Source organism: Geotrypetes seraphini, chromosome 12, assembly GCF_902459505.1.
Source record: "Geotrypetes seraphini chromosome 12, aGeoSer1.1, whole genome shotgun sequence".
Lineage (NCBI taxonomy): Eukaryota > Metazoa > Chordata > Amphibia > Gymnophiona > Dermophiidae > Geotrypetes > Geotrypetes seraphini.
In genome coordinates this window covers 38,152,157-38,178,853 of record NC_047095.1, presented here as the reverse complement: position 1 = coordinate 38,178,853, position 26,697 = coordinate 38,152,157, and the positions used below count along the sequence as shown (strand labels likewise).

At 40.4% G+C, this 26,697-nt stretch overlaps 1 protein-coding gene across 3 annotated transcripts in view; it reads right to left on the bottom strand.

Moving 5' to 3' along the window:
• The window catches only part of PIGK (phosphatidylinositol glycan anchor biosynthesis class K), a 248,631-nt gene that overhangs the window by 178,705 nt on the left and 43,229 nt on the right, over positions 1–26,697 (bottom strand). For all 3 annotated transcript variants that reach the window (XM_033916805.1, XM_033916807.1, XM_033916806.1), the window contains exon 8: positions 24,455–24,565. In XM_033916805.1, the coding sequence (XP_033772696.1) occupies positions 24,455–24,565 (111 nt within the window). The remainder of the gene's footprint in view (positions 1–24,454; positions 24,566–26,697) is intronic.

Here is a 26,697-nt window from a genome sequence, read left to right as displayed (position 1 = left end):
TTGCAAATAACTTCAAAGACTTCAGGTCATAAGCTGCTTATCAATTCTTTTTTATGTGAACTTCTAAGCGCAAATATATAGCCCACTTTAATGGAAACACTCACTGAACTTTGTTTCTTTGTAAGTAGGCATATGAAGCATTTCTATTCAAGAACAACTCTTCAATTGATTTGTTTTAAATGCCAAGGAAAAAAAGGCATTTTTATTTTACACATGATTTTGAAAACCTGTCTTAAAAATGTCAAAGTGTTATGCCGTCATCCAAAATTTAAACTGCAAAAGGCAATAAACCACTATTTACTGTTACAGGAAATGCAAATTCTGACTTACTTTAAGTAAGATTGCCTATTGTGTCTAATCAGATGCTTATATATTTTATTCCTGAAAGATAAAGGTATAAAATGAAATATACTGTTTATCTACAGTCAAATTCCCTAGTCAGATAACTTCAGTTACATTAGAAATGTTAGCTGGCGGCAGTCAGCTAAATTACTCCTAGATATTCAATGCTGGGCATTGGCCAGGCACTGGTATTCAGTATCTGCAGCTCACTGATCAAGAGTTTGCTACCTGGATTTATGTAGATCCTGGCTGATATTCAGCCAGACCCCACAAAAGAATCTTATGAGTCCTTTTTTTTATTATTATTATTTTTATATACAAATTTAATAATTACAATATCAGATGATACCAGGAAAAAAAGGATTTATGACGGTCCTGGTTGAATATCAGCATAGTATCCCAACAGCACTGTACAAATTTCTCTCTTCTTCCACCCAAATCCAAGCCCCCCTCCCTGCTGATCTTTGGGGGCCATGAACAAACTAACTTCACTCACTCCTGCCTCTAGTGGCTGCAACTTTAAAACCATGGTTGCTACTCTAGCAGTAATAGTTTCAAGTTTCTGTATTTTTGATATGTCGTTTATCATACAGGTATCTAAACGGTTTACAATAATATATCGTAAAAGTTAGAAGGATAAAAACTATCTAAACTTAAAAAGGGGAAAACATTTACGCATGAACATACATGATACATTAGGAGAGGATGGGAAGGAGAGATTAATAAATACACTGAGATGAAAATAAGAAAGGGAAATGGGAGAGGGAAGTACAATTAGGCTGGGGAGGTCGCTTCTAAAAAAGCGTTTTGGTTGCCTTACGATTTCTGTAAAGGATATTCGAATTTCAAGGGCAATAGTATTTACAAGGTAAAGGCGTCTCTAAAGAGGAACATTTTAAGTTTGGATTTGAATTTATCTAAAGAGTTTTCTAGACTAAAATCAGTGGGAAGAGCATTCCACAGTGTGGGAGCTGAAACAGAGAATATGGATTTGCATGTAGTGTCATAGAAGAGTTCTCTTATTGGAGGAATGGTGAGCAGGTTTTTATTACTAGATCGGAGAGTCCTGCTAGATATATATGGAATTAAAAGTTTATCAATGAAGGCTGGCTGATGCGTGTTTTTTGTTTTGAAGGTAAGAAGTAATATTTTATAGGTAGAACGGTGGGTGATGAGCAGCCAATGAGCTTTGCAGAGAAAAGGAATAACATGATCGTATTTTTTGTGTGGTAGAGAAGTTTAACAGCAGTGTTTTGTATTAGTTGAAGGCGACAGGTTTCCTTCTGGGTAATTCCTTGGTAGAGGGCATTACAGTAATCTAGGGTCGAGATTACGAGCGGGTGATTGAAGGGAGGTCGAGAAAAGAGGAGATAGAACGGATTAGTCGTAACATATGAAAGCATTTTTGTGTTACAGCACTGATTTGTTGGTGAAATGTAAGATCTTTATCCAAGATAATGCCAAGAAGTTTAATCTTTACTATTCATTTGGATGGGAGAGGAAGCAATGTTCATGGGGGTACTGAGATGTTCATCTGTGGAGGTTGAAAAGAAGACGGTTGTAGTTTTAGAAATGTTAAGTGCAAGTTTATTTTGTTAGAGCCAAGAGTTAATTTGGTCGAGTTTGAAGTTAATATCACAAATTTCTTCGGGGGATGTGGAGTTTAGTGGATGAAGTAGTTGGATATCATTGGCATAAGTGAAAACTATAAAGCCTATGGATTGAGCCAGAGTAAGTAGAGGGGTTAAGAAAATAATGAAGAGGAGGGGCAAAAGAATCAAGCCCTGGGGAACCCATAGGTTTGGGTGATTGAGGAGGAAATGGAGTTGTTAAAACTAACACTGTAGTATCGATCATTCAGATAAGAGTGGAACCACTGTAGGGCAGTGCCTGATATCCCAAGGGTTTCTAGTTGATTGAGAGAAACGGGATGATCAATGGTATCAAATGCGAAATCAGAATTGAGGATTTACAGTGATCTTTGAAATAGAGAATTGAGGTAGTTAGGTCGATGAGAGAGAGTTCAGTAGAATGGTTTTTATGAAACCTTGTTTGATAAGTATGAAGAGCGTTAGTATTTTCAGCAAAATTGGATAGCTGGTTAAAAACCAGTTTCTCAATTATTTTCACCAAGAGAGGCAGGTTGACGATAGGGTGATAATTAGTAATTTGATTTTCTGGGATATTTAGTTGTTTGAGTTTCGGATAGACAAGAGCGGATTTCCATGAAGGAGGTACTAGGCCTGAGGATAGGCTGTTCTTGATCATGTCTAATAGAAATGGTCCAAATATTGAGAAGTGTTTTTTAAGAACAATGGGAGGTAAGCTTTCGAGAGAATTGTTCGGCATATTAAGAGCGTGTGTTATTTTTTTAAGTTCATCAATTGTGGGTAGTTGGAAGTCTGTTAAAGAGCTAAACGAGAGAGAAAAGTCAGGGGTGTGTGAAATTATAGTCGAGGATGAGGGAGGGCAACTGAGTTTTGTACAAACATATTTAAGTTTGTCTTCAATGTGTTCAGCAAGAGCTTGAGCTGAGGGGCGATCTTGCTTGGTGGAGTGTCTTTTGGCATAAGGAGAAAGAGAACGAACAATGGAGTATAAGGCAGATGAATTCTTGGTGAGTGCAATACGTTTGGTATAAAATTCTCTCTTAGCTGTCTGTAAAGATTTTTTATAGAAAGTGGCTACTTCTTTGTATTTTCTTAGTTTGGAGGAGGACCATTTCTTTCTCCATAGATGTTCTGTTGAGCGTAATTGAAGACGAATTAAAGATAAGTCTTGAGTGTACCATGGCTTTTTTTTTTTTTTTTTAAGAAAGATGAAGATGTTGTCAGAAAATAACTAGGGGTTAGCGAGTCTAGCATTAGTTGGGCAGATTTTGGATTGTTCTTCTAAAGTAAGCTGAGAGAATTCATCTATTTGAAGATCTAATGTAGAAGTAATACCAATAGAGGTGATTTTACTGTAGTCGCGAGTATTATAGGTTTGAGGAGTTGATTGAAAGTCATGGGTGCAGTGTACTGTGAGACTACCTCTAGAGTTGCAGCCACCATTTTAAAGCTGCAGCCTCTAAGGGCAAGAGTAAGTGGAGTTTGCTCCTGCCCTGAAGACCCACTTGACCACCAAGGATGTAAAGATAGGCCCTGGTGCTTGCTATCAGGAGAGGGATTAGTATTGGAGAGCAGATTAATTTGTACTGTGTTATTGGTATCTGGGGGGGGGGGGCATTTGTAATGGTGGCAGGTTTCAGTGGGGTGAGCTGGTCAAGTATGGAGTGCTCAGGGGAAGAGGAGCATGTTTGTGGCAGGCAGAACACTAATGTCAGCTATCAACTATGTGAATGCCAATTGATATTCAGTACCTGCACAGATAAGCAACCAAAGTTAGGACTGCTTTTTTGTGTGGTCCTATTTAGCTATGTAGGTGCTGGTACTTAATACTGCTAGCATCCATATAGCAAACTTTCACAGGACCAGAAAAGCAACAGGGCCGGATGGGCTAAGTAAGACTTCATTTCTGAAACACAAGCTCTCTCTCAGACTCAGGTCAGCCAGACATCCAAACCAGAAGCCCACAGGAAGCCAGTGATCTCTGCCTGCATCAAAGTAGGCAGGCAGGGATCATTGGTTAAAGGACAGTAACTGACCACCCCTTTCTCTTCAGCATTAGTTAAGAGTAGTTTGAGCTAATTGCTAGGAAAAAGGAACATGGACAGCAGAAATCCTCATAGCTTCCTCTGTGAATTGTGAAAAAAGAAGTTATGATCACCTGAGATATCCCCATCCCAACTAATAAAAATCTGGATCCAATAAAATAGGATATAGGGAGGAATTTATCTACTTATTATTTTATTTATTCAACTTTTTAGCCCATCCTCCCAAAGGAGCTCAGAACAGGTTGCAAACAGGTACTCAAGCATTTTCCCTATTTGTCCTAGTGGGTTCACAATCTATGTAATATACCTGGATGGCCCGTTACTTCCTCTTCATCAGAATTGACGTCGGGGGGGGGGGGGGGGGGGAACGCTTGTGTAATGGCTGCATGGGCCTGGCTTTTGCAGGAAGAAATCGGCGGCGGCGGCAGCTTGGAGGGGCAGCGAGAAAGAAAGACAGTGGCTTGGGGATGGGAGGGGGGCAGAGAGAGAGAAAGAAAGATACAGAGCTTCATGCTTCCTGGAATTAAACAGGCTGCTGTTCCTCTATTGACCAACTAACAGTGCTGCCTCCTCTGGAGAGATAAAAGAAAGAAAGAAGGGGCAGAGAGAACGCGAGAGAAAGAAAGAAGGGACAGAGAGAGAAAGATAGAAAGAAAGAAGGGGCAGAGAGAGAAAGAAAAACAGAAAGCAAGAAGGGGCAGAGAGAGAAAGAAAAACAGAAAGAAAGAAAGGGGCAGAGAGAGAAAGAAAAACAGAAAGAAAGGGGCAGAGAGAGAGAGAGAAAGAAAGGGGAGGGGGCAAGGAGAGAGGAAGAAAAAGTTGGGGGAGGGAATGGAATGTGTCGGGTGGCAGGGGGCAGGCAGGGAGAGAGGAAGAAAAAGTTGGACTCATGAAGGTACAGAGAGAAATGTTGGTTGGGATGAGGTCTGGAGGAGAGGAAGAATGCAAGAGGAAGAAAGAAAGATTAGATACACACTCAGAAGGAAGTGCAACCAGCGACTCATGAAATCACCAGACAACAAAGGTAGAAAAAATGATTTTATTTTCAATTTAGTGATCAAAATGTGTCTATTTTGAGAATTTATATCTGCTGTCTATATTTTGCACTATGGCCCCCTTTTACTAAACCGCAATAGTGGTTTTTAGCGCAGGGAGTCTATGAGGGTTGAGAGCAGCACAGGGCATTCAGCGCAGCTCCCTGCACTAAAAACCGCTATTGCAGTTTAGTAAAAGGGGAGGGGTATATTTGTCTATTTTTGTATAGTTGTTACTGAGGTGATATTGCATATTTTAAAGTCATCTGCCTTAACCTCTTTGAAAAAAAAACAAACCCAAATATAAATTATAATTAACATTTTCTCTGCGTATAGTGTGCTTTGTGTTTTTTAAAAAATTTTATTGTTGTTAGATCATTTTGACTTGGTCATTTTAAAAGTAGCTCGCAAGCTACTTTTATTATGATCTACATAATAAAACAATTTCTTCTCTTCACTTGTCAACTAATAAATCACAAGAGTACAATAGCAAACATGGTTAAATATATTCTTTTCTTCAAAAGATGACTAATAAATCACAAAAAAATGCAGCAACAAACAGCTGAGTTTTCAACAGCTTCTTAAATTGAAACCAGTTTACACATAGTCGCAATTGGCCCATGGAAGTAGCCTAAGGGATCTGGCCAATCGGAATCTTAGGCCGCTCTCAGTGCATCCCATGGGCCAATTGTGACTGTGTGTAAACCGGTTTCAATTTAAGAAGCTATTGAAAACTCAGCTGTTTGTTGGCCTTAAGCGCCTGGGCCCAATCAGGGGCAGGCCTCCCATTTGTGAGAAGGCAGGCCAGCCAGCATGAGGCAGGAAGGATGCTTCCAGCCAACCAACATTTTAAGGTGGGGGGTTCTGGGGGGGCTGATGGGGTCCAGGGGGTAGAGAGGGTCCTGCGGGGAGGGGGGGGATGCCTGTGAAGTTCAGGGTGTGTGGAGGGGTCCGGCAGGAGGGACTGGGAATCCCTCCTGCCGGTAGTTTTCAGGGGGGGGGCGGGTTGCTGCTAAACTTATTGTGCCAAGAAGATCCCTTGCTGTGATAAGCTCAGTGGCAACCTGATTCGCTAACCAGCACCTGTGAAATGGATACCGGTTAGACAATCGGGTTATTAGGTGGGCTTAGGCATCTGTCCGTGAGGACAGATGTGATTTTCTATAGGATACCTGTGTGCGATTCTCAAAAACTGCTTAAGGCAGCTTCTGAGACTGGACATTCTATACAGAATCCGGCCCTAAATGTACTGTTAAATATCCCCTATAGTGGTAAAAAAAGGAAAAAAACACCAGAATGGTATTTGATTATAGAGGTGTCAGTAATAAGTGATTACTCAATAAATTATGTGGAGAGAGAGAGCGAAGACCCTCAAGTACAAGAAATGCAGTCAGAATCCATGAAAAATGTGGCAGAAAGATATAGAAATATTTCCCATTATTTTGGGTGCCACCGTGTTGATGAAAAAACTTTCAAGCAAACCTGGATAAATTGCCTGTTCATGTTACATCTTATGAACTCTAGAAGGAAGTTCTCGTTGGTGCAATGCCAAGTACTGAGGCGAGCGTTAGCAGTAAATTTGGGAGACTGATATCATACTGGTTTAGAATTAAGGTTTATTACTGTCATAATATGTGCAAAAATAACCCACTTGGAGAAGTTGCCCCTGAGTGACATCATCTTCCTCCATCTGTTTTTAAAGTTGTATACATAAGTTCCTATGCATGCAAAGATGAAAAATTACAAAGATGAGCAGGTCAGGAACATTAACTTCCTAAAAAATGTAATGTCAAGAACGCCAACTAAGTCTAAGGTTACAGGTACATGTAGTGCCTTAATTGCTAGAACAAAATGAATCCATGGAGTTAAATGGTTTCCCTTTAACTTCCTCTGTATTCAGATATTAAAGCAAACAAATGTACTTTAATCAACAGAAGGACCTATTAATTAAGCCATGTAAACTGATAACATGGCAGTTAGTACATGCCAACAATTAATATACCATATTTTTCGCTCCATAAGAGGTACTCTTTTCCCCAAAAAGTGGGTGGAAATAAGGATGTGTCTTCTGAAGCGAATATACCACACACACCCCCACCCCCGGCGGTACCTTTAAATTTTGGAGGTCGGTGGATGGCTGCCTGCTGCTTGTTGGGGCCCGCAGCGCACAAGTGTGCTAATGCCTAGGCCCGCAAAACTCCATAATTGTGCCAATTGCTGGTGCTTCGTGGGGCGGCTGCCTGCTGATTACCGGCATGTCAGGGTCAGTGGCGTACAAGTGTGCTGTTGCGTGGGTGCGCACCACTTCTGAATGGCTGCCTCATTTGTCGTGAGGCAGCCGTCTACCGACCTCCAAAATTTAAAGGTACCGCCGGGGGGGGGGGGCTGGGATGGAATTTGAAGGTGCTGGGGGGCTGGGATGGAATTTAAAGGTGCTGGGGGTATGTAAAAATGATGATTGATTGGGGGCTGGGATGGAATTTAAAGGTGCTGGGGGGTATGTAAAAGTGATGATTGATTGGGGCGGCTGAGACGGAATTTAAAGGTGTCGGGTATATATTAGTAAACTATTTGGTTCAGAATGGGTTTTTTTCTTGTTTTCCTTCTCTAAATCTGGGGTGCGTCTTAGGTTGAGGTGCGTCTTATGGAGCAAAAAATACGGTAAGAACTGAGCTAACAGTTAATACAACACAACTCATGCCAATTTCTTTATTAATCACCATAGGGCAAATTCAATAAATGGTGCCCAAAATTAAGCACCAGGATATCTGCACTAAGCAAGTATTCTGCAAAGGGCACTCGGAACAGAATGCAGAATTCTAATAAATGTCCAACAGGCTGCCCTCTGTGTTATATAATCACTGAACTCTTTCAACTTGAATCACTAAATCAACAATTATTCAATGTTTGTGACTTTTAAAAGACATTGTTGCCTTTATTTTTGCAGCTATGATGGAGAAACAAAATAGCAATGTTTGGAATAGTGCTGGCCGATTCAGGGAAAAAGTTTTCGATTTGGCCTATTGAATTGATTTTTCAATTTGATTTTTCCACCCAACCAGACACTTTTTTTCAAAACATCCTAGCAGGTTTATTTTGTAGCCTTTTCACCCATCCCATATACCCCTTTGCCCTCTCCAACCCTACACTGGCACTATGGTTTAAACAAAATAAATAAAAAAGGCTTTTACTCTCTCTGTTAGGACTTTTCCTCTCTCGAGACTATGTCGGGAACTCCCTACAGCCATTTCCTCATGGCGATCTGCACGGGGCAGGAGCGTAGGAAGATCACTCCTGCCCCGAAAGCCCTCTAGACCACCAGGTAAGGCCAGGAAGGCGGCAGGGAGGCGGGGGTGGGTCAGAGCCGGATAATTGTGATTTTTCACCATTCGCGGTCCGGTTCTGCCCGTATCCCCCGCGAATGACGAGGGAGAAGTGTATAGGAAAATGTAGGGTTTGTGGGAGTGGATTAGCCACTCCCCTTTTCTTTCACTGAGACACAGGATTTTCAGTGCATGCTCTTAAATGACTCAGTAACATGGGAGCAGTAGTTTGACTTTTAAAGAGAAATGATTTAAAGCAGTGTGAATGGATAATTTTTCCTCTGTAAGTATATTGTAATACTTTTTCCTGGTTTCTTCTGTACCTTTTCTTTATTAGATAAGCTAGTATTAAAATGTAACTTTTAAGAATTTTTGTGTGAGGGGGACGGACACTCCTCCAATATGCATACAAGCGCCTTATATGGCATCAAGTATTCATGACCAATTAGATGCAGGCAGTAAAATGTCATCATGTATTAGGTATATTTAAGTGAGCCTAGCAGAACAGAATTTTGAGGGCGTTATGTCAGGGAAGTTGCATTTACACTCTCTGACTTGTAATGTTCCTCCATTGTACAAATGAATGCCTTGACACAGGACTGTCTGTTGAATTTTAATAAAATAAGATTTTATCTGAAATATTTGTACAATTATCATCACGTCAGTGCACCTATGGGCAGTGTAGAACCAAAACTCTGCTCACCATCTCTCCCTGCCCTCAACCCCAAGTTGAATATTTCTGCCTCTCTCTTCTCCATGTATATCTCCCTCCCCTCCACCATATGCAGGATTTCTTCCTCTCACCCCTTCCTACCTCTTGCTTCATCTCTCCCTTCCTCTTCTCCTCCCCAACAATACCTCCTTCTCCCCCATGTGCAGCATCTTTCCTCCCCTGCCACCCATCTCCCTGTGCAGTAGTTTTCCATCCCTCCCTTCCATTCCCCTGTGTAGCAGCACCCCACTGACCTTCACGCTATGAGACATAGAAGTCTCTTACCTCCAGCAGATTCTATCAGCAAAACAGGTCAGCCCTTCCATTCAGATCCCCTAGTTCCTATGTTCCCTCTGGGGCCTCCCTATGCGACAAAGCTGGGCCAAACATACAGGCCATATACCCTCAGCCACACTATCAGTAACTGTTTCACCTTGTACAGTCTTTCTTTCTCAGTTCAAATGCATCTAACTTCCCTAGGGCTTCTGCCTCAGCCACGGAAAGCCAGGGGAAAGCCAGGGAGTTCCTTTTTCTTCCAGGGACCTACCTGAATGACTCTCAAACTGGAACAGATATACTCATGTCTGCCTGGGTCATGCCTCTGTGACCCAGCCACTCTTCCATCTCTTCTCAAGCAGTTCAGCCCTAAGAAGCTGAGCCCAGTGTATCCTGAGGGTTGTAGTTCTCTCTCTCTGATTAGCACCCCCTGCTACCTAGTGGTATAATACCATCATTACTGAAGAATCCCTGACTCTCTCACAGAGCCCACTAAGTGCAGGGAAAAATACCAACTGTACCAGAATATAACTTGCCTTGAAAAAATGGGTGATCTAAATGCTAAATTAATACAGTCAAAAATCATGCCTTGTCAAAATAAAACAAATATACCATATTTGCAAATCACCAAATTATTAACCTGAAAGGATAAATGAACATCTATCTACAAGTAGCTGAAGGAATAGACAAAGGACTTTGTTCAAGAGGAAAGTATTTCTATAGCCAAACAAGGAAAAATGCAATTTAGCAAAGGATAAAGAATTTGATAGTTAAGACATCAGTCAATTAATTCTGAAAGAGGTCACAACAATAGTAGTTAACTACTTTTTGTGAACTGAGAAAAGAAATGATCATTATCTATAGAAAATGTCAACTAGCTGTGGGTTGCAAAAATTGAATATTGTCTGTGGAGATGCCTATTGGGGTCTGTCATCAATAATTTAATAAGGGAAAGTGCATGTCATCAAAACCTGGTGATATTACAACATGTAACTAGTCTTTAAAAAATTTAGACATACCATTAATCAAGAATATTTAACCTTGCAAACAAGTACCCTTCAAAACAAAAACTAAGAATACAGACATGACAATTCAAATGTTTCCTCAACAATTCATTTCATTTTTAACACAACTGCAATAGAAATGTATGTATATAGAAACAAAAATACTCACAAATCACACAATCTTAATTTTATATATTATTTCAGAAAAAATATTTCAGAGGCTCCTGAGACATGGCCTTCCCAGATAGAGGCATTTCTTTTAAACTATTTGAACTACAACTATTTCTATTGCACAACCAGATCCATGAAGTGCTGTACAAACACATAGACCATTTTTTGCTCTATACTATAGAATTTACACTCTAGCTGAGACATTTGTACTGAACAAAACAAGGGTATCTGGAAAATAAATTAGAACCATACTTGTTTTCAGTGCTGTATCCAAATAACCTTAAAGGGGGTAATCTTACAAAGTCATGTTCATGGGTTCATAGACAGTAACGCGGAAGACAAAGGCGCGCGCCGACAACTGAGCGCAAGACGGAGGCGCGCGCCGAAGAAAAAGACTGTTTTTAGGGGCTGCGACAGGGGGTTTTGTTGGGGAGCCCCCCCTTTACTTAATACATATCACGGCGGCGTTGTGGGGGGTTTGGGGGGTTGTAACCCCCCACATTTTAGTGAAAACGTAACTTTTTCCCTAAAAACAGGGAAAAAGTTAAGTTTTCAGTAAAATGGGGGGGGTTACAACCCCCCAAACCCCCCACAACGCGGCGCGATCTGTATTAAGTAAAGTGGGGGGGGTTCCCACACACACACACCCCCGTCGTAGCCCCTAAAAACAGTCTTTTTCTTCGGCGCGCGCCTCCGCGCTGCGCTCAGTTGTCTGCTCGCGCCTTTGTCCCGGCGCGCTTTTGACCTGACACCTGTTCATGAGTATGTGGCCACATATACACATAAAATGGCCTCATAAAATAATGATGGTGTAAAAAAGTATATCTACCCTTATTAAAGGGTCATGGACTTGATATACCGCCTTTCTGTGTTACAGCCAAAGCAGTTTATATATTCTATGCTGCATTATTATAGTACATTATTAACTATGTACTCATCACAGTCTGTTCAGTTGGCTTGAGGAGTACCACAAGGCTCTATTCTTTCACCTCCTCTGATCAAATCTGTGGATATTAGTTGCATGATAGTACATATTTTGCCAGCAGTGATCTACATGGGAGGAGTTTATATTTGCACACACAGATTATAAAAAGTGCTAATCTATATGTCTGCATGCATAATCTAGATATGGAGACTTTCCACTTGCTCAAGAGCAGGTATAAATGCCCGCATCAGCAAGGCAAGCACAATTTCTCCCATATATGCTAGTAGGTGCCTTAATAGGTCAAAACATGTCTATATTTTAGGCGCAATCACTTACAGCAGCCATTGAGATGGTATAAGTGCTAAACCTAGATTTTTAAAGAACCCATATTGATGAAAGAATTTCATAATTTGTGTGTGTAAATGCATATTCTGTCCAAATTCAACCTATGTGAATGCCCATGTCCAAAAACTGGAACATGCTTACAGAATACTGCATAACCAGAACATTTTGATATAAACACATAAAGAATAGAATCAAACTCTGATTCTACCTTCCCTTGAAATGAAGAACTGGTTTGCAGCCCTAGAAGTGGAGGCAGCAGAAATCCCAAAACAGAAGGAAATAAAATTCAAAAATCCTAAAGTTGCCAGACCAGTAAAGGGTTGGCAATTCACTTCTAAGGGGTACAGAGGCATCCATCTGCCCAAGATTCAAGATATTAAGGAAAGTTTGCCAAGACTCACCAAGCCTTTTGACTATTATCCAGTACTATATATCCATGTTGGCAGGAATGATACTGTATGGTATCCCAGAGAACATATCGAAAGTGACTTTATGGCTCTGGGAAAGAGGAGGAAGCAGACAGGTGTGCATGTGGTGTTCTCATCAATTCTCCCTATTAAGGTTAAAGATCAAAGCAAAGAGACTTGCTTCTTAGAGATGCATGCATAGCTAAATAAATGGTGTCATGAAGACAGTTTTGATTTCCTAGAACAGTGTTTTTCAACCGCTGTTCCGCGGCACACTGGTGTGCCGTACGGTCAGGGCCGCCATCAAGGCAGTACCACCAGTCCTGCATTCAGGGGCCCGGAGCTGACAGCGGGCCAGGGCTCCCCCAGGGTCCTAGGCCACAGTCTAGGGAGAGGGACGGTCCGCCCCACGTGGACAGGAGAGAGCTGGACGGGGGACCCGCGGAGTTCAATACATCTCGAGCCGCGAGGCTCGTCTTCTGTTCCTGCCTGCCTTGCAGCTAACATATAGCCGATCGCAAGCGTTCCCCGATGTCAGCGCTGACGTCGGAGGGAGGGCTTAAGCAAAGCCTGCCCTCCGACGTCAGCACTGACGTCGGAGAATACTTCCGTTCGGCTATTTGTGCGCGGCAGGGCAGGCAGGAAGCAGAAGACAAGCCTCGCGGCTTGAGCTTCGTTTTGCTGAGAAAGTTGCAAAGATGGGCTGGGAGGCAAACACGGAACACAAAAGGGGGGAGGGAGTGCGTTTTGGACACAAGGCATGAACTTGGGAGAGAGGAAGGGAGGGAAAGAGATGCTGAGGTGGGGGAGGGAATGGGTTTTTGGACACAGAAGGCATGGACTTGGGAGAGAGGAAGGGAGGGAAAGAGATGCTGAGGTGGGGGAGGGAATGCGTTTTTGGACACAGAAGAAATGGACTTGGGAGAGAGGAAGGGAGGGAAAGAGATGCTGAGGTGGGGGAGGGAATGAGTGTTTGGACACAGAAGGCATGGACTTTGGAGAGAGGAAGGGAGGGAAAGAGATGGTTGTGTACACGGGGAATAGAAGAAAGGAGAATTTTTGGTCATAGGGAGGGAGTGAGGTACAGATAGTGGCATACCAGGGTGGGGGGGGCGGTCTGCCCCACCCCGGGTTTACGTCCCAAGGGACAGCTGGCCACCCTCCAGTGTTGTTTCTAGGCCGGCAAACTGCGGCTCTTTAGCCACTTGAGTGCCACCGCCGCCATCGGGAACAGGCCGGCGCCAAGTTCTCCCTATTTTTCCCTGTGGGGCCAGCCAACTCTCGCCACTCACGTCAATTCTGACGTCGGAGAGGACGTTCTGGGCCAGCCAATCGCTGCCTGGCTGGCCTAGAACGTCCTCTCCGACGTTAGAATTGATGACGGGTGGCGAGAGTTGGTCGGCCCCACGGGGAAGAGAAGCAGGGAGAACTTGGCGTCGGCATGTTCCCGATGGCGGCGGTGGCACTCAAGTGAATTACTTTATATATAGTCAATATAGGCACAGAGTTAAATTTTTTAACATTTTCTTATGGTGGTGTGCCTCGTGATTTTTTTCATGAAACAAGTGTGCCTTTGCCCAAAAAAGGTTGAAAAACACTGTCCTAGAACATGAGAGATTATTTTTCAAAGGCTGCTTAGCAGAGATTTCCACCTATCAAAGAAGAGATGGAACATCTTCCACAGCACACAGTCTAGCCTGTACACTGCTTAGATCTACAGTGTCAGTTTTAAATAAGTAATTAATTGGTAATGGAACGCATGCAAGATGGGGCCATGTTAGACCTAATGCTTATGAATGGAAGGAGTGATTTTGATGTTATAGTGGGTGATCACATACAGCAGTATCAAGTGATCAACGGATAATGTGATTCATATTAAGACACACATTGAGAGGATTTTAGATTTAAAAAATTAACTGTCAAGTTGGAAGACTACTTCAAGGAGCTGTTAGCTGAAAGGGAACAGCAGGGAGAAGGAAAAAAACAGTGGGCAAAACTAAAAGCAATTTTAAAGGCAACAAACCTTTCTGTTAAAAAAAAACTAGGAATCGGGCTCGGCTCACATGGCTAAACAGCTCGCCCAGCTCACGGAGAAAGTTGATGATCTGGAGAATCGAGCCCGTAGAAATAATCTCCGGTTGGTTGGGCTGCCGGAGCGGATTGCGGAGGCTAATTTGGTTGTCTTCTGAGCATGGGAATTGGACGACCGCGCACTCACAAAGCTGCAGCTGTCAATTAAGCTGCTAGCTTTCACTCAAGGTATGAAAAATAATAAAAAACATGCTAAATGATACTAAATGCAAAGGTTTTGTTACCAAATCTGAACATATTACGGGCCAGGGGATTCGTCTTCTGATGAAACATCTTCCCCGACTGACCCGTTCTGTGGTCCTGCAGGAGCAGTACTTCAAAGTTTCTTTTGCAGCTACATGTCTCTCCATTCTGGGCTTATGTTTCTGGATACGCTCCTCATGCGCGGTGTCCTCGGTGCCAGTCTACCCCTGTAATCTTGCTTCATATGTTCTGGTCCTGTGATCGTATCCAAGCCTTTTGGTCTTTTGTTGCACTGTATTTGCAGTCTGCTCTGCACAAGCGGATTCCCTTGCGGGCAGACATTCTGCTTTTTTCTCAGGGAGCTCCTTTGGGCTTATTGCAGAAGGTCTCCTTGTTGGCCTGGAAGTGCATCCTTTTGTTGTGGCGCCAAGCTGAAGTGCCTACCTTAACTATGTGGAGAAATGAATTGTTTACTTTGTTAAAATTTGAATATTGGCTGTTTGGAGGGGGGGGGTCCTGGGCCCTGGAGGAAATTTAGGAGGATATGGGCTCCCGTTTGGGAGGGATTGTCCCCAAGAGCTCGTAATTCTTTACTGAACTTTTGACACTGGAGTGTGTGGGAAGGGGGTGGGGGATTCTGGTGGGTATGGTGGGGTTGGTTTCTGTAGGTCTTCGTGAAGGAAGACGCAAATGACCCGACTGTTTCGGTTGTCTTGTTCATTTTTGTAGGTATGTTTGCATTGCTTGCTTTTGTACATTTTAAAAATTAATAAAAATGATTAAAAAAAAAAAATAACTAAATAAAATTAAGAGGAAAAGGAGGTTGCCTTTGGTTCTCAAAAAAAGTGCTGAAAAATGTAGGGATAAAAATGGTAGCCTTCATAAATTACAAGAAATCACAAGAGAAAGACATGCAAGACTATTTGGAAAAGCTAAGAGAAGCTGGTAAGGTAGTCAGGAAAACAAGATGCAAATGGAAGAAAAAAAAACAAAAAAAAAGCCAGTACAGTAAAATGAGGGGGGACAAGACTTTTTTTTATATATATGTTAATGATAGTAGAAAGTGTTGAAAAAATAGAATTGTTAGATTCAAGGAGAGGTATACATAGAAGCGGATATAAGGTTAAAACAGAATTGTTTAATAAATATTTCTATTCCACGTTCACAAATAAAGGACCAGGAATAGGACCACAGAAGACAAACAGACAGGAACTGATAAGTAGACCTTAAATGATTTTCAGAAGACTGTGTTCATAAGAATTAAAGGTAGATAAGTTTAGGAAGTGGTAAGAACTCCTACATTAAGTCAATGTTTTTCATTTTGTGTGTACTAATGTTATCATGTGCAGGTAGAAAAATTAATGCCAAACGCTTTAACACATTTTGTGTTAGGCCATTTTTGCTGCATAAAACCCAACCACTTTCCTTGTCCAAATTCAAAGAAAGTTTCTGGATTAGGGAATGTACTTGAAAACATGACAGATTTTAACATGGCCACCCAGACTTAAAACACCTCTACTTATAAGCATGTTTGGAGAAACCAATATGCACTGTATTAGGAGAACATGAGACAAGAGCTTTTGACAAATGAAAAGTTTATTTACTTGTTACCTTAGGAGCAGTAAGTTTATGACAGGATGGGAAGCTTAACTATTCGAATGTCCACTTAAGCAATAGTAGTACAAGATGTTTCATGAAAGTAAGGGACCTGGTATGATAAATAAACAATGTAAATGTTGACCAGCAATTCTTTAGATAAGAATCCTTGACCAAGGGAAGATAATTATTTGGTCTAGAGTCAATAGATAAAGCAAGGGTTAAATGAGAATGCATGAAAAGAAAAGAAAATAATCAGAATCAGGCCTATTAATGTTGCTTGTGTATACAGGAAGTTGTGGTTAGTGCACTGTCAAGATGTGTGTAAAAGGAGTATGGTTCTTCTCCTGCTTGAGGATCAAAGCAAACTAGATTATATTACTTTATAAACAAAATTAAAAACACTACAAGCTACAGATGTATCTTTGTTTGGAAAGTATATAAACAAGGATATTTTGTATTTTCAGAGATGCATGGAATCTTCTGTCCCATGCTCTCTCTTGTATGCATAAAATAAAACTTACAACTGATGATGCAGGTACATATAACCCTCACATGTCAAAGTGCTAAACAGGTACTAGTTTAAAAAAAAAAAATGCAAAGTGAAGAAATGTAATTCTGCTTTCTGCAGTAGTAACACAAAAGAAACACACCAAACTACATTAGACTTCTACCAGCTCATGTTTCCTTACAAAGAGTTTGCTTGTCACTAATTTACACAGCCTTTCTTTGGAAACCTATATGCAATCATTCATGAACGGGGATTAGCACTTAAGAGTTGGCACATTCAGAAACATAGTAAATACAGTACATAGTAACATAGTAGATGACGGCAGGTAATACTTGCCCAACAGTTACGCTCATTATAAATTCAAGCTTAAATTGAATCATCTTTTTACTTTGTTATTACTGAGTGCAAGACAGTTGGCATCCACCCAGAACTACTGGAGTTACTGTCAAAGCTCAATACGTTGGGTTCCAACCACTGGAGTTGCTGTTGAAGCTCACTCCAGCCTATCCAAACCATCATGCCATTTGTGTTATACACATCATATCCCACAGGGGACCTTTTACTAAGGTGCAATAACATATTTAATACATGTTAGTGAATTATTGTGCGTTAAGTGCCATGCTGCCCATAGGTATACAATGAGCAGTGTAGCATTTAACATATGTCAATTGTTAGCGTACCTTAGTGAAAGGACCCTACAAGTAACTAGGACCATTACCACTGCACATTAGTTTAAATCCATGAACAATTAAAAGCTTTAAGAACATAAGAATTGCCACTGCTGGGTCAGACCAGTGGTCCATCATGCCCAGCAGTCCGCTCTTGCGGCGGCCCTCTGGTCAAAGATCAACGCCCTAACTGAGACTAGCCCTATCAGCGTATGCTCTTGTTCAGCAGGAACTTGTCTAACTTTGTCTTGAATCCCTGGAGGGTGTTTTCTCCTACGACAGACTCCGGAAGAGCGTTCCAGTTTTCTACCACTCTCTGGGTCCACCAGAATAGACTATTAAAACAGCAATCAGTTAATTCAGCCAGTCAGCCAACTCAAACAAATACCTATACTTTAGGTCTCTTACAAACAAAATGTAGCAAATATATAATGCAATCAGTGTCAGGTGAATTTTTCTAATCTGAAGAAGTCATATTGCCTTTGAAAGCTAATCAAAAAATATCCTACATTAGTCCAATAAAAAAGGTTATCATCTTATTTTCATTTTTGTTCCGTTTTATTTCTTTTGATTACCTAACAAAGTGCTGAAACAGATCAAAACAATAAATAGATGAATATTGTTAATCTTTAAGTAAATATTATTTGACGCAAGCTGTTTGAATCTAGGTTCTTGACAGTTTCTAGAAAATAAACACAAAAATCATTGCTGAAATAAGCAAAATGCATGAGGCTTTATTGTTTCCTTCAGCAGGATCTCTTTCATAATGAATACTGCAAAGTTTTAGGCCAGCTGCAGTTCAAATAAGCTATAACATCGCCAAATGCTACATTATCATATCTATCACTTTTGCTACTACTTGGGAAAAGCTAATGCTTCCAACCATGTATATCAGATCCTGTGGGGTATTAATATAAAAGAAATCACTATCTGACAATTTTGAGCCATTATGCATAATGTGTAGGTTTTAACAAGCAATTTGGATCAGCAACTGGATTCAGTTCTCTTGGGAAGAAGTACTCAGACGTAACCTTTGCAAAGTGTAGCTTTGATTTCAGAGAAAAGTCATGAATCATTTAATCACAAACACAAGACATTACCACATGTAAGTGTAATGCCTTTTCAAGTCTTTCTCGGCTTCATGACAGAAATCAGAAACTTTCTCTTTCTGATCACGTGCCTAACCTATCCAAACTCTGCATTACAATACAGCCTTTATAACAACAAGAAATTATTTTCCTATTTATTTTATTATTCCATTGTTTGCAATTCTAAGCAAATTATGATAAACAAGGTTTTTAAAATGAATATGAAACTTAATACACATCAAAAGCATATACAGCCTGTTCTGCCCTGCCCCCATTTCATGGGGGCAGTTTCTCAGTTTCTTGTATAAAACAAGTATATGAATGTTTATTCTAAGATGGGTAATCAGTATGTGTTCTGTCGACTCAAATCCCCAAAATGCTTTGCTTCTCCCAGAGAGCCAGGCTGCAACCAGAGAGCTTTAGCCCACCCTTCTTTAACTTCTGGGAGAGAATAGTATCCACTTTGTGAGACCACATGGCTGCATGAAAACTTGGGTCTAACATTGTCCTCTCACCAGGTTTTCACCCTTTATTTCTGATGGCCTAATACAGCTTAGGTTCAGTATCTGGAACACAGTGTTATTCTCAACAAGGTGTGTGGACACACTCCCAGTTCCCCCTTGGATAGGATGTGCTGGTTGAGTGAGAAGATTCTGTAAACAAAGTTGGACTGCCTTGAAATCATCAAATTGTGAGTGTTTATTCTTTACTTCAAGTTATTAAAGAAAGTTGTTAAAAAAACTGCAGAATCTGACTGATTAACACTAAGATTACAGAAGTAAAGATTAACTGAATGGAAGCCTCAGATAATTGCCAACATAACTCAGTGAGTTCAACAGTGCTTGGCCATTTTGAGGAGTCCTTGCATTACAGTGAAAACTTGCAGAGGTGTCAGTGAAGAACCTGAGGAAGTTTCAATGAAAATCTGTGGTAAAGACTTTTCACCGCCAGATAAATATGGATTTGGATTTGAGAATTACTTATCTTTTCAAATCCTAAAATGAAGGCAAGGTACCAGTTAGGCACACAAGTTACATCCCTGTCCCAAGTAGAATTACAAACCAAGTTCTACCTGAGAAGGAGCCTGGTGGACTAACCTAGTGGTTAGAATCAGCAAACTGATATCAAGGAAAGGCTGGTTCAGATCCCACTGATACTGCTTGTGCAAGTTACTTTACCCTCCATTGTTCCAGGTACAAACTTATATTGTAAATCTCCTGGGGACATGAAAATACCTACTGAACCTGAATGTAATTTACCTTGAATCACTGACAAAGGTGTGAGCTAAATCCTGATCCAGTGGAGAGTGAGGTGACTTGCCTGAGGTCTCAAACATTAAGTGGGAGAAGTAGGATTAGAACCCTGGCTTCCCTGGTTCTCAACTGCTGCTCCAACCACTAAGCTACTCCTCTACATTAAGTAAAAATAAATGCTAAGTTAACTCAAACATCTTCCCAAGATATCTTGACTGACTACAATTAGATGCAGAGTCTGATGAACTATTTTGGCTCATACCTTTCTTAGTAGTTCAAGACCAGTTTCAGTCCCATACAGTAGATATTACCCTATCCCCACTAGACTTATAATTTAAGGATATAAAAATTGCCATACTGGGTTAGACCAATAGTCCATCAAGCTCAGTAGCCCGATCTCAGGGTGGCCAATCCAGGTGGCCAAAGTTTGTACCTGAGGCAAAGTGGCTTGCCCAAAATCACAAGGAGCTTTAATGGGATCAGAGATTTACATGAAGACAAATTTGTTCCCATCCCCGCAGGACCTATCTCCAACCCAGTCCTGTCCTGTGAGCGTTTGAGGCTTGTGCAGATGAGGACAGAGTTTGCAGAGATGGGGCACGGACAGAGCTCATGTGGATGGGAGGGGGTGGAGATGGATCTTGGGGGGTAGGGCAGGGACAAATATATCCCTGTGTCATTCTCTTTTGATCCCAGCTTTCCCCGCTTCTTATTTAACTTTGCTAACCATGAGGCTACTCTTCCTCGCATCAACATATTATTTTTTCACCGAGCATTTGACAATTTTAGTCCAGGCAGTTATTTTATCTTCATTCGATTACAATGGCCAACAATCATTTTGGTGCCTAAAATGTTAGACCTGTTTCTGGATATATTTGCTTTTTTTCTCTATTTATAGACGGGAACAAGCCTCAGAATATTGAATGTTAAATTTTCAACCATTCAGGGTTCTTTCAAATAGAAAGACACTTCTTTTCTCTTACTCACATTCACATCACTGGCTTGAACCCATCCTCCCTACCATCTTTCCACTATTAAGGGGTTCTTTTATCAAGGCGCGGTAGGGGTTTAACGCGTTAAACCACCTGCCGCGCTAGTCGCTAACGCCTCCATTGACCAAGCATTAGTTTTTTTGCTTGCAGCGGGGGTTAGCGCATGATGAAATGTCTGATGCGCTAACCCCGCTAGCGCGGCTTGATAAAAGGACCCCTAAATATATTTTTATTTCTTTACTAATGCCAGTGATATGAATGTGAGTAAGAGAAAAGAAGTGTCTTTCTCTTTGAAAGAACCCTGAATGGGTGAAAATTTAACATTCAATATTCTGAGGCTTGTTCCAGTCTATAAATAGAGAAAAAAAGAAATTATCTCCATGGTCATTTTGGTTTATTATAGTGGTTCTATATATTATATTTAATTGATAGGTAACCATCAGGTTTTTTCTACTTTTGTTATATAACATCTGGATATATTTGACCTGTTGATTCAAAAATATGGCACAAGTTTTCTCTTATCAGCTCTAGTTTTTGAGATACAGAACATGTGCCATATACCACTCTTCACTCTGTTTGCTTTTGTTTCCGTCAGCTCATAAACCCCCCTTTTACAAAACTGGCCCAGAACCTTCTTTCCGATGTCAGGGGGAAGGTTTGTGAGCCAGCTGCGTGCAGCATGTCAGTCATTGCATGCTCTGTCATGGCTTGTCCCTGCGCATAGTTGCTGCTGTGTTGGGGATGGAATGTGTCAGCTCCGGCTTGGTAGCAGGGTCGGCTTCGAGGGTGGTACAGCATGCGCGTAGATAGGAAGGCATCCCTGACGGTGGCTTCGGCTTCAGCAGGGGGGGGCAGGCAGAGATCCCCAGCAGCTTCTGTGGCTTCTGTGGACGGGTCGGCTTCAGGGAGGAGGGGTGGGACACAAACTCAACACATGGGGGCACTAACTTGGGACATAGGAGGGAGGAAATAGAAAGGGAGAATTGATGGGCATGAGTGTGTGAGTGAGAGATGGTGCACATGGGGAAAGGAAGAAAGGAAAATTGGGCATAGAGAGAGGAGTGAGGTACAAGATGCATGGGGAATAGAAGGATGAGAGGGAGAAATGCTGGATATGGTGGTGGAGAGGGAACAGAGGGACAGATTGAAGGGGATGCAAGGTGGAGATAGTGATGGAGGGAGTTGAACATAGTGATGGAGGGAGAGATGTGGCATGGTGCTGGAGAGGGGTGATAGAAGGAGAAATGGGCATGGGACTGGTGGGCAGTGGTGAAAAATGCTGCACATGCTCTGGGGAATGACAGAGGGAGAAATGTTGGATGTGGCAGTAGAGGAGGTGGGAGAGATGCCTAAATCTCTCAAGACAGATGGACAGTGAGAGAAAGGGGGAGACATATTGCCAATAGGGGTGGAGGAGAGAAGAAGAAAAGTTGGACTCATGGAGGGACAGAGAGAAATAGATGTTGGTTGGGGAAGGGAATGGAGTCTAGAGGAGAGGAAGCATGCAGGAGACAGAAAGAAAGTAATATTGGAGGTACAGTCAGAAGGAAATGCAACCAGAGACTCATGAAATTACCAAAGGTAGGGAAAATAATTTTATTTTCAATTTAGTGATCAAAATGTGTCAGTTTTGTGAATTTATATCTGCTGTCTATATTTTGCTCTATATTTGAGGTGACATTGCATATTTCAAAGTCATCTCCCTTGACCTCTTTGAAAAATACCCCGAATATAAATGATAATTAACATTTTCTCTGCGTACAGTGTGCTTTGTGTTTTTTTAATTTTGTGGTTACCATTATGTATTAATAAGATTATATAGTGTGTTTATGAAAAATGGATGGAAGAAATTGCGTTACAATAGTATTATGGGAGTCAGGGGCAAAGCTTGGGTGGGGGTACCTGGTTGGCATTTGTTAGGCTTAGAGGGTACTTGGCTTGAAGAAATTGAGAAACACTGGTATACATTGGGGAAAAACTGAAAACCTATGTTTTGAAAAGGAAACGATCATGACAACTACAGCATTAATAGAAGAGTGATATGTTGTCAATTTCTTATCTCAAGGCCCTTGCCAGCTCAGTTCCACTTAGCTGCACATTGTTCATCTAGATGAAATTATGTAACCAGTCTCCCGGAAAATCTTCCCAGTAGGATGAAGTCTGTTACAGACACAGTGACAAACAGCTGAACTTTATAGTTTTATATGACTGACTTTCTTACTTCACTTTATAATCCTTGACAAAACTAATTTTGGTACAAATCAAATATTTTGCATTACACCGCACTTAAGCCCTTATTTAAGGCTGCAAAACACGATTCTTATCATTTCAGCTACAATGCCAAAATGTGCAAGTTTTAAAAATAAAAACAGAAGCAAAGCAACATTTCTCTTGTACCAATAAATATTCAAAAATTAATTTCATTATTCACTGAATATATCAGACTATGCAATAAATATAGACACTTACTGGAATAGGATTAGTTCTTCCAGGAACATCTGATTTCTACTAATTCATTTGCTAGCACAAAATATATCTGTGTGGGCTGTTTGGTAAGAAAATCTGCAGCATGTCATCCAAAAGTAAGTCTAAGCTGCCTCCACAGTTAGAGGGGCAGCAGAGTTGAACAGCTGGCCTTTAGATGAAATCGATGGAATATTCAGTACTTCTTAAAACGTCTCGTCTTAACTCTTTTATGCCTGCACTCAGGATGTCCTAACCTGAGCCGTAACTTCATCACTTCTGCAGAATCACCATAGTTGCATGGCAAATACTCAACTTGTAATTTCTCTTGCAACAAGATTGAAAAAAGGGAGCTAAACTTTCCAAGCCTGTTTAGAATGGTGATTTGTTCTTAGACAAATCTGAACATTAAAACAAAACTTTTTAAACCAGATTTAGAGGTTTAGGGCTCTTTTTACATAGGTACGTGTGGGCCTTAACGCTCGGAATAGCGCGTGCTAAAATGCCGCGTGAGCTAGTCGCTACCGCCTCCTCTTGAGCAGGCGGTAGTTTTTCGGGTAGCGCGCACTATAGCGCATGCTAATCCTGTGTGTGTGCTAAAAACGCTAGCGTACCTTTGTAAAAAGTGCCCTTAGTGTTCTGAAATCCTTTGAATGTATGTACAAAATAGTAAGCAAAAAGCGTTAAAAAGAATGAAAAGTTGTTTCCCTTAGTATGAGCTAGGATAATAATTGCTGAGGAAGCTTATGCAAGACCTTTCACTCTTTCTACTGCATTCCAAATACTAATCAACAGGAACCTTCAGAGGATAACCAGAACTACAGTACCATACCACTAGTTCCAGAATTGCCAAAGGAAGTGCATTTTAACATGCAGACCCATGCATGAACAATGCAATGAAGTATTATCTCTCCTTTATGAATAATTAATGTTACTTTTATTTTTATATTGTTGCAAGTGCTTTTTGATTGTGCTATTTTGTACTTTTCACAGAGGCACCCTTTTATAAACTTAAACCTAGGGAAAAGCAAGAAGTTAAGCAAAACATTAGTTGTCATTTAGCAGAATTCATTTTTACTATATTATTTGTACCATTGATGATTATTAGGTGTTATATTTATTGTTAATTTGTTTGGATATATTGTTACACTTATTGTAAATTTGAAAATGAATAAAGAATTAAAAAAAAAAAAAGAAGGGATGACAAACTAATACTTGGCTTATATACTTCAGGTGTAGATGTACCCTGTTTCTTTATGATAACTATTAAACACTAGAAATCTAATTTGAAACATTAGTTGGCAAATCATAGCACACACTAACACTTGTATAATTCAGTTAAAAACATTCCTTTTCTAAATATTTCAAAATCCATTCCAGGAAATGCTTTCTTCATTTGAAAAAATATTACTTACCAGATCATTCATATTGGTCTGGCTAGAGGGATAAATTTCTTCTAAAAATTCCAGTACATAAAATGTGTATCTATCCATAAGATGCACACCAATTCCAAGATCAGGTTGGTGCTGAAAAATAAAAAGCACATATAAAAACTGGCCAAGAAAAAGTACTACAATATCAAAGGAAAACAATCCTAGTTTATACTGTAAATGTACAAGAGCACTTCAGTCTATCCAAACCAAACATAACTCAGGAGAAATGCTTCCAATGGATTTATACACAAAAAAGCCCCTAGACCACCCATAAAAAGCCACTAGACCACAAGGGCCTTTAAAAGGTAAGCCTATAAGAACAGGTATGAGGAAGGGGAAAGTAGGTAGAGCTGATGGTCGGGTTTTCTCTCGGGGGGGGGGGGGGAGAGGAGCCAGGGCCATGTTTTCACTTTCAGTTCTGGTTCTAGCCATAACCGAGCCACAGATTCCAGCCAAGGATTCAAAACTAAAAACATCTGTTCCAATCGGCCTCTAACTCAGGTGACCATGACATGCAAGTATCATAATCAAATGTATATCTAAAGAAAAAAGGACTAAAGAAGAACATTCATTAAGGTACAGTTAAGGATCAGAACCTATGCTACTATTTTTAAAATGCTGCTATTTTGTTTGTAGGTACTTTCCCTGATGCAGATACTGCTCTACCGAAACTCAGCTGAATTGGATATTTATTACTCAAGCTGTGGTTATTGGATTTAGTCTATATACTGTACTAACTTTTGGATTTATGTCAGTTGTCAGTACTCTGAGCTGCTATTATTGCTGCTGCTACATCTAATCACAGGACTTCTGTGCTGTTTAAAATAAGTATGGTATATTTCATAGTTCAGCATGTAATAATATTCTTGAGTACCTTGAGTATATAGTTCAGCAAGTAATAATATCTTGAGTACCTTAAGCTCAATGTAGATATTTATTATGCTGGATTTATTATATATGCTGCATATAAGACTATATTTTGACTGCTTGACTAACAGAACAAATAAACTGTGTCTGCACTCTAATTTGCTACTGCTACTTCTAATCACAGGATTCCAGTACCATTAAATTAACAATTCTGTTTCAAAGTTCAGTATGTGCTTTGTTCAGATTGTAATGTTTTGACTACCTTAAATTATATGTGCCATTTATTCAACATGTACTAAAAAAACCAATTTGCTTAACCTGTGGCAGGTGCTCTACATGAGCAGCAGGATACAAATTCTCACAGAGAGGCGACATCCAATGTACAAAACACAGAAAAGTTTCCCCAGCTCAAATTTACCTAGAAGTTTTTGAAAAGCCCTACAGGAGTTGCCATCCAACAAATAACTTATAATTCGAAGGACTGTAGTAGACTGAATTATTGTTTTTGGTGGAATTCTGTTTGTCATGTGTATAAAATGGAAAGAGCGTTGGCAGTTCAAAAAGGTTATTATAATAAATTTAAGGATGTGTGGGAACCATTATTAAATTATAGTAATGAATAAGTTACACTTTTCCCAATTTTAATACACATGTGGATTTGGGGTGGGGGGGTTGGTTTTTTCATTAAGAATATATATATGAATGCCATAATATATTATTTTTAGGTAGTATATCTCAGTTATATATGAATCTGGGAGGGGGTGGGGGTTAAATCTTTCTTGGTATATGATATTGAAGATTTTTCAAGTGATGTTGTATTATAATTGTTTGATACTTACTGTGCACTTGATGTAAGTTTTAAAATGAATAAAGAATTTTTTTTAAAAAAGAAAAGCCCTACCATGCATGCACACAAATTCTTGCTTATCACTATCATACAGGAGGATTTATCTCACTCTTTAATAAAGCTTATAGTACAGCAAAAGACAACACTTAGGAAAAGTGGACAAGTATTACATTACATTATAGATTTCTATTCCGCCATTGCCTTTCGGTTCAAAGCAGATTACAAAAAGAGTTATGGAAGGAGGGTTACAAAGTTAGATTAGAGATCATTTCCAAGAGTGGATTAGGTAGGATCAGGAGTTAGGGAGAGGATGGTAAGAAGGAAGGTATTCGTGGTATTAAGCCTTATTCAGGGATTTCTTGAAGAGTATAGTTTTTATTTCCTTTCTGAATATCTTGTAGTCTGAGGTTATCTTGTTATCAATAGGTTGGAGATTTGGTTATCTAGTTTTGCTGCTTGAGTGGCTAGTAGGCCATCGTATAGTTTTTCCATTTTACTTCTTTGATTGGGG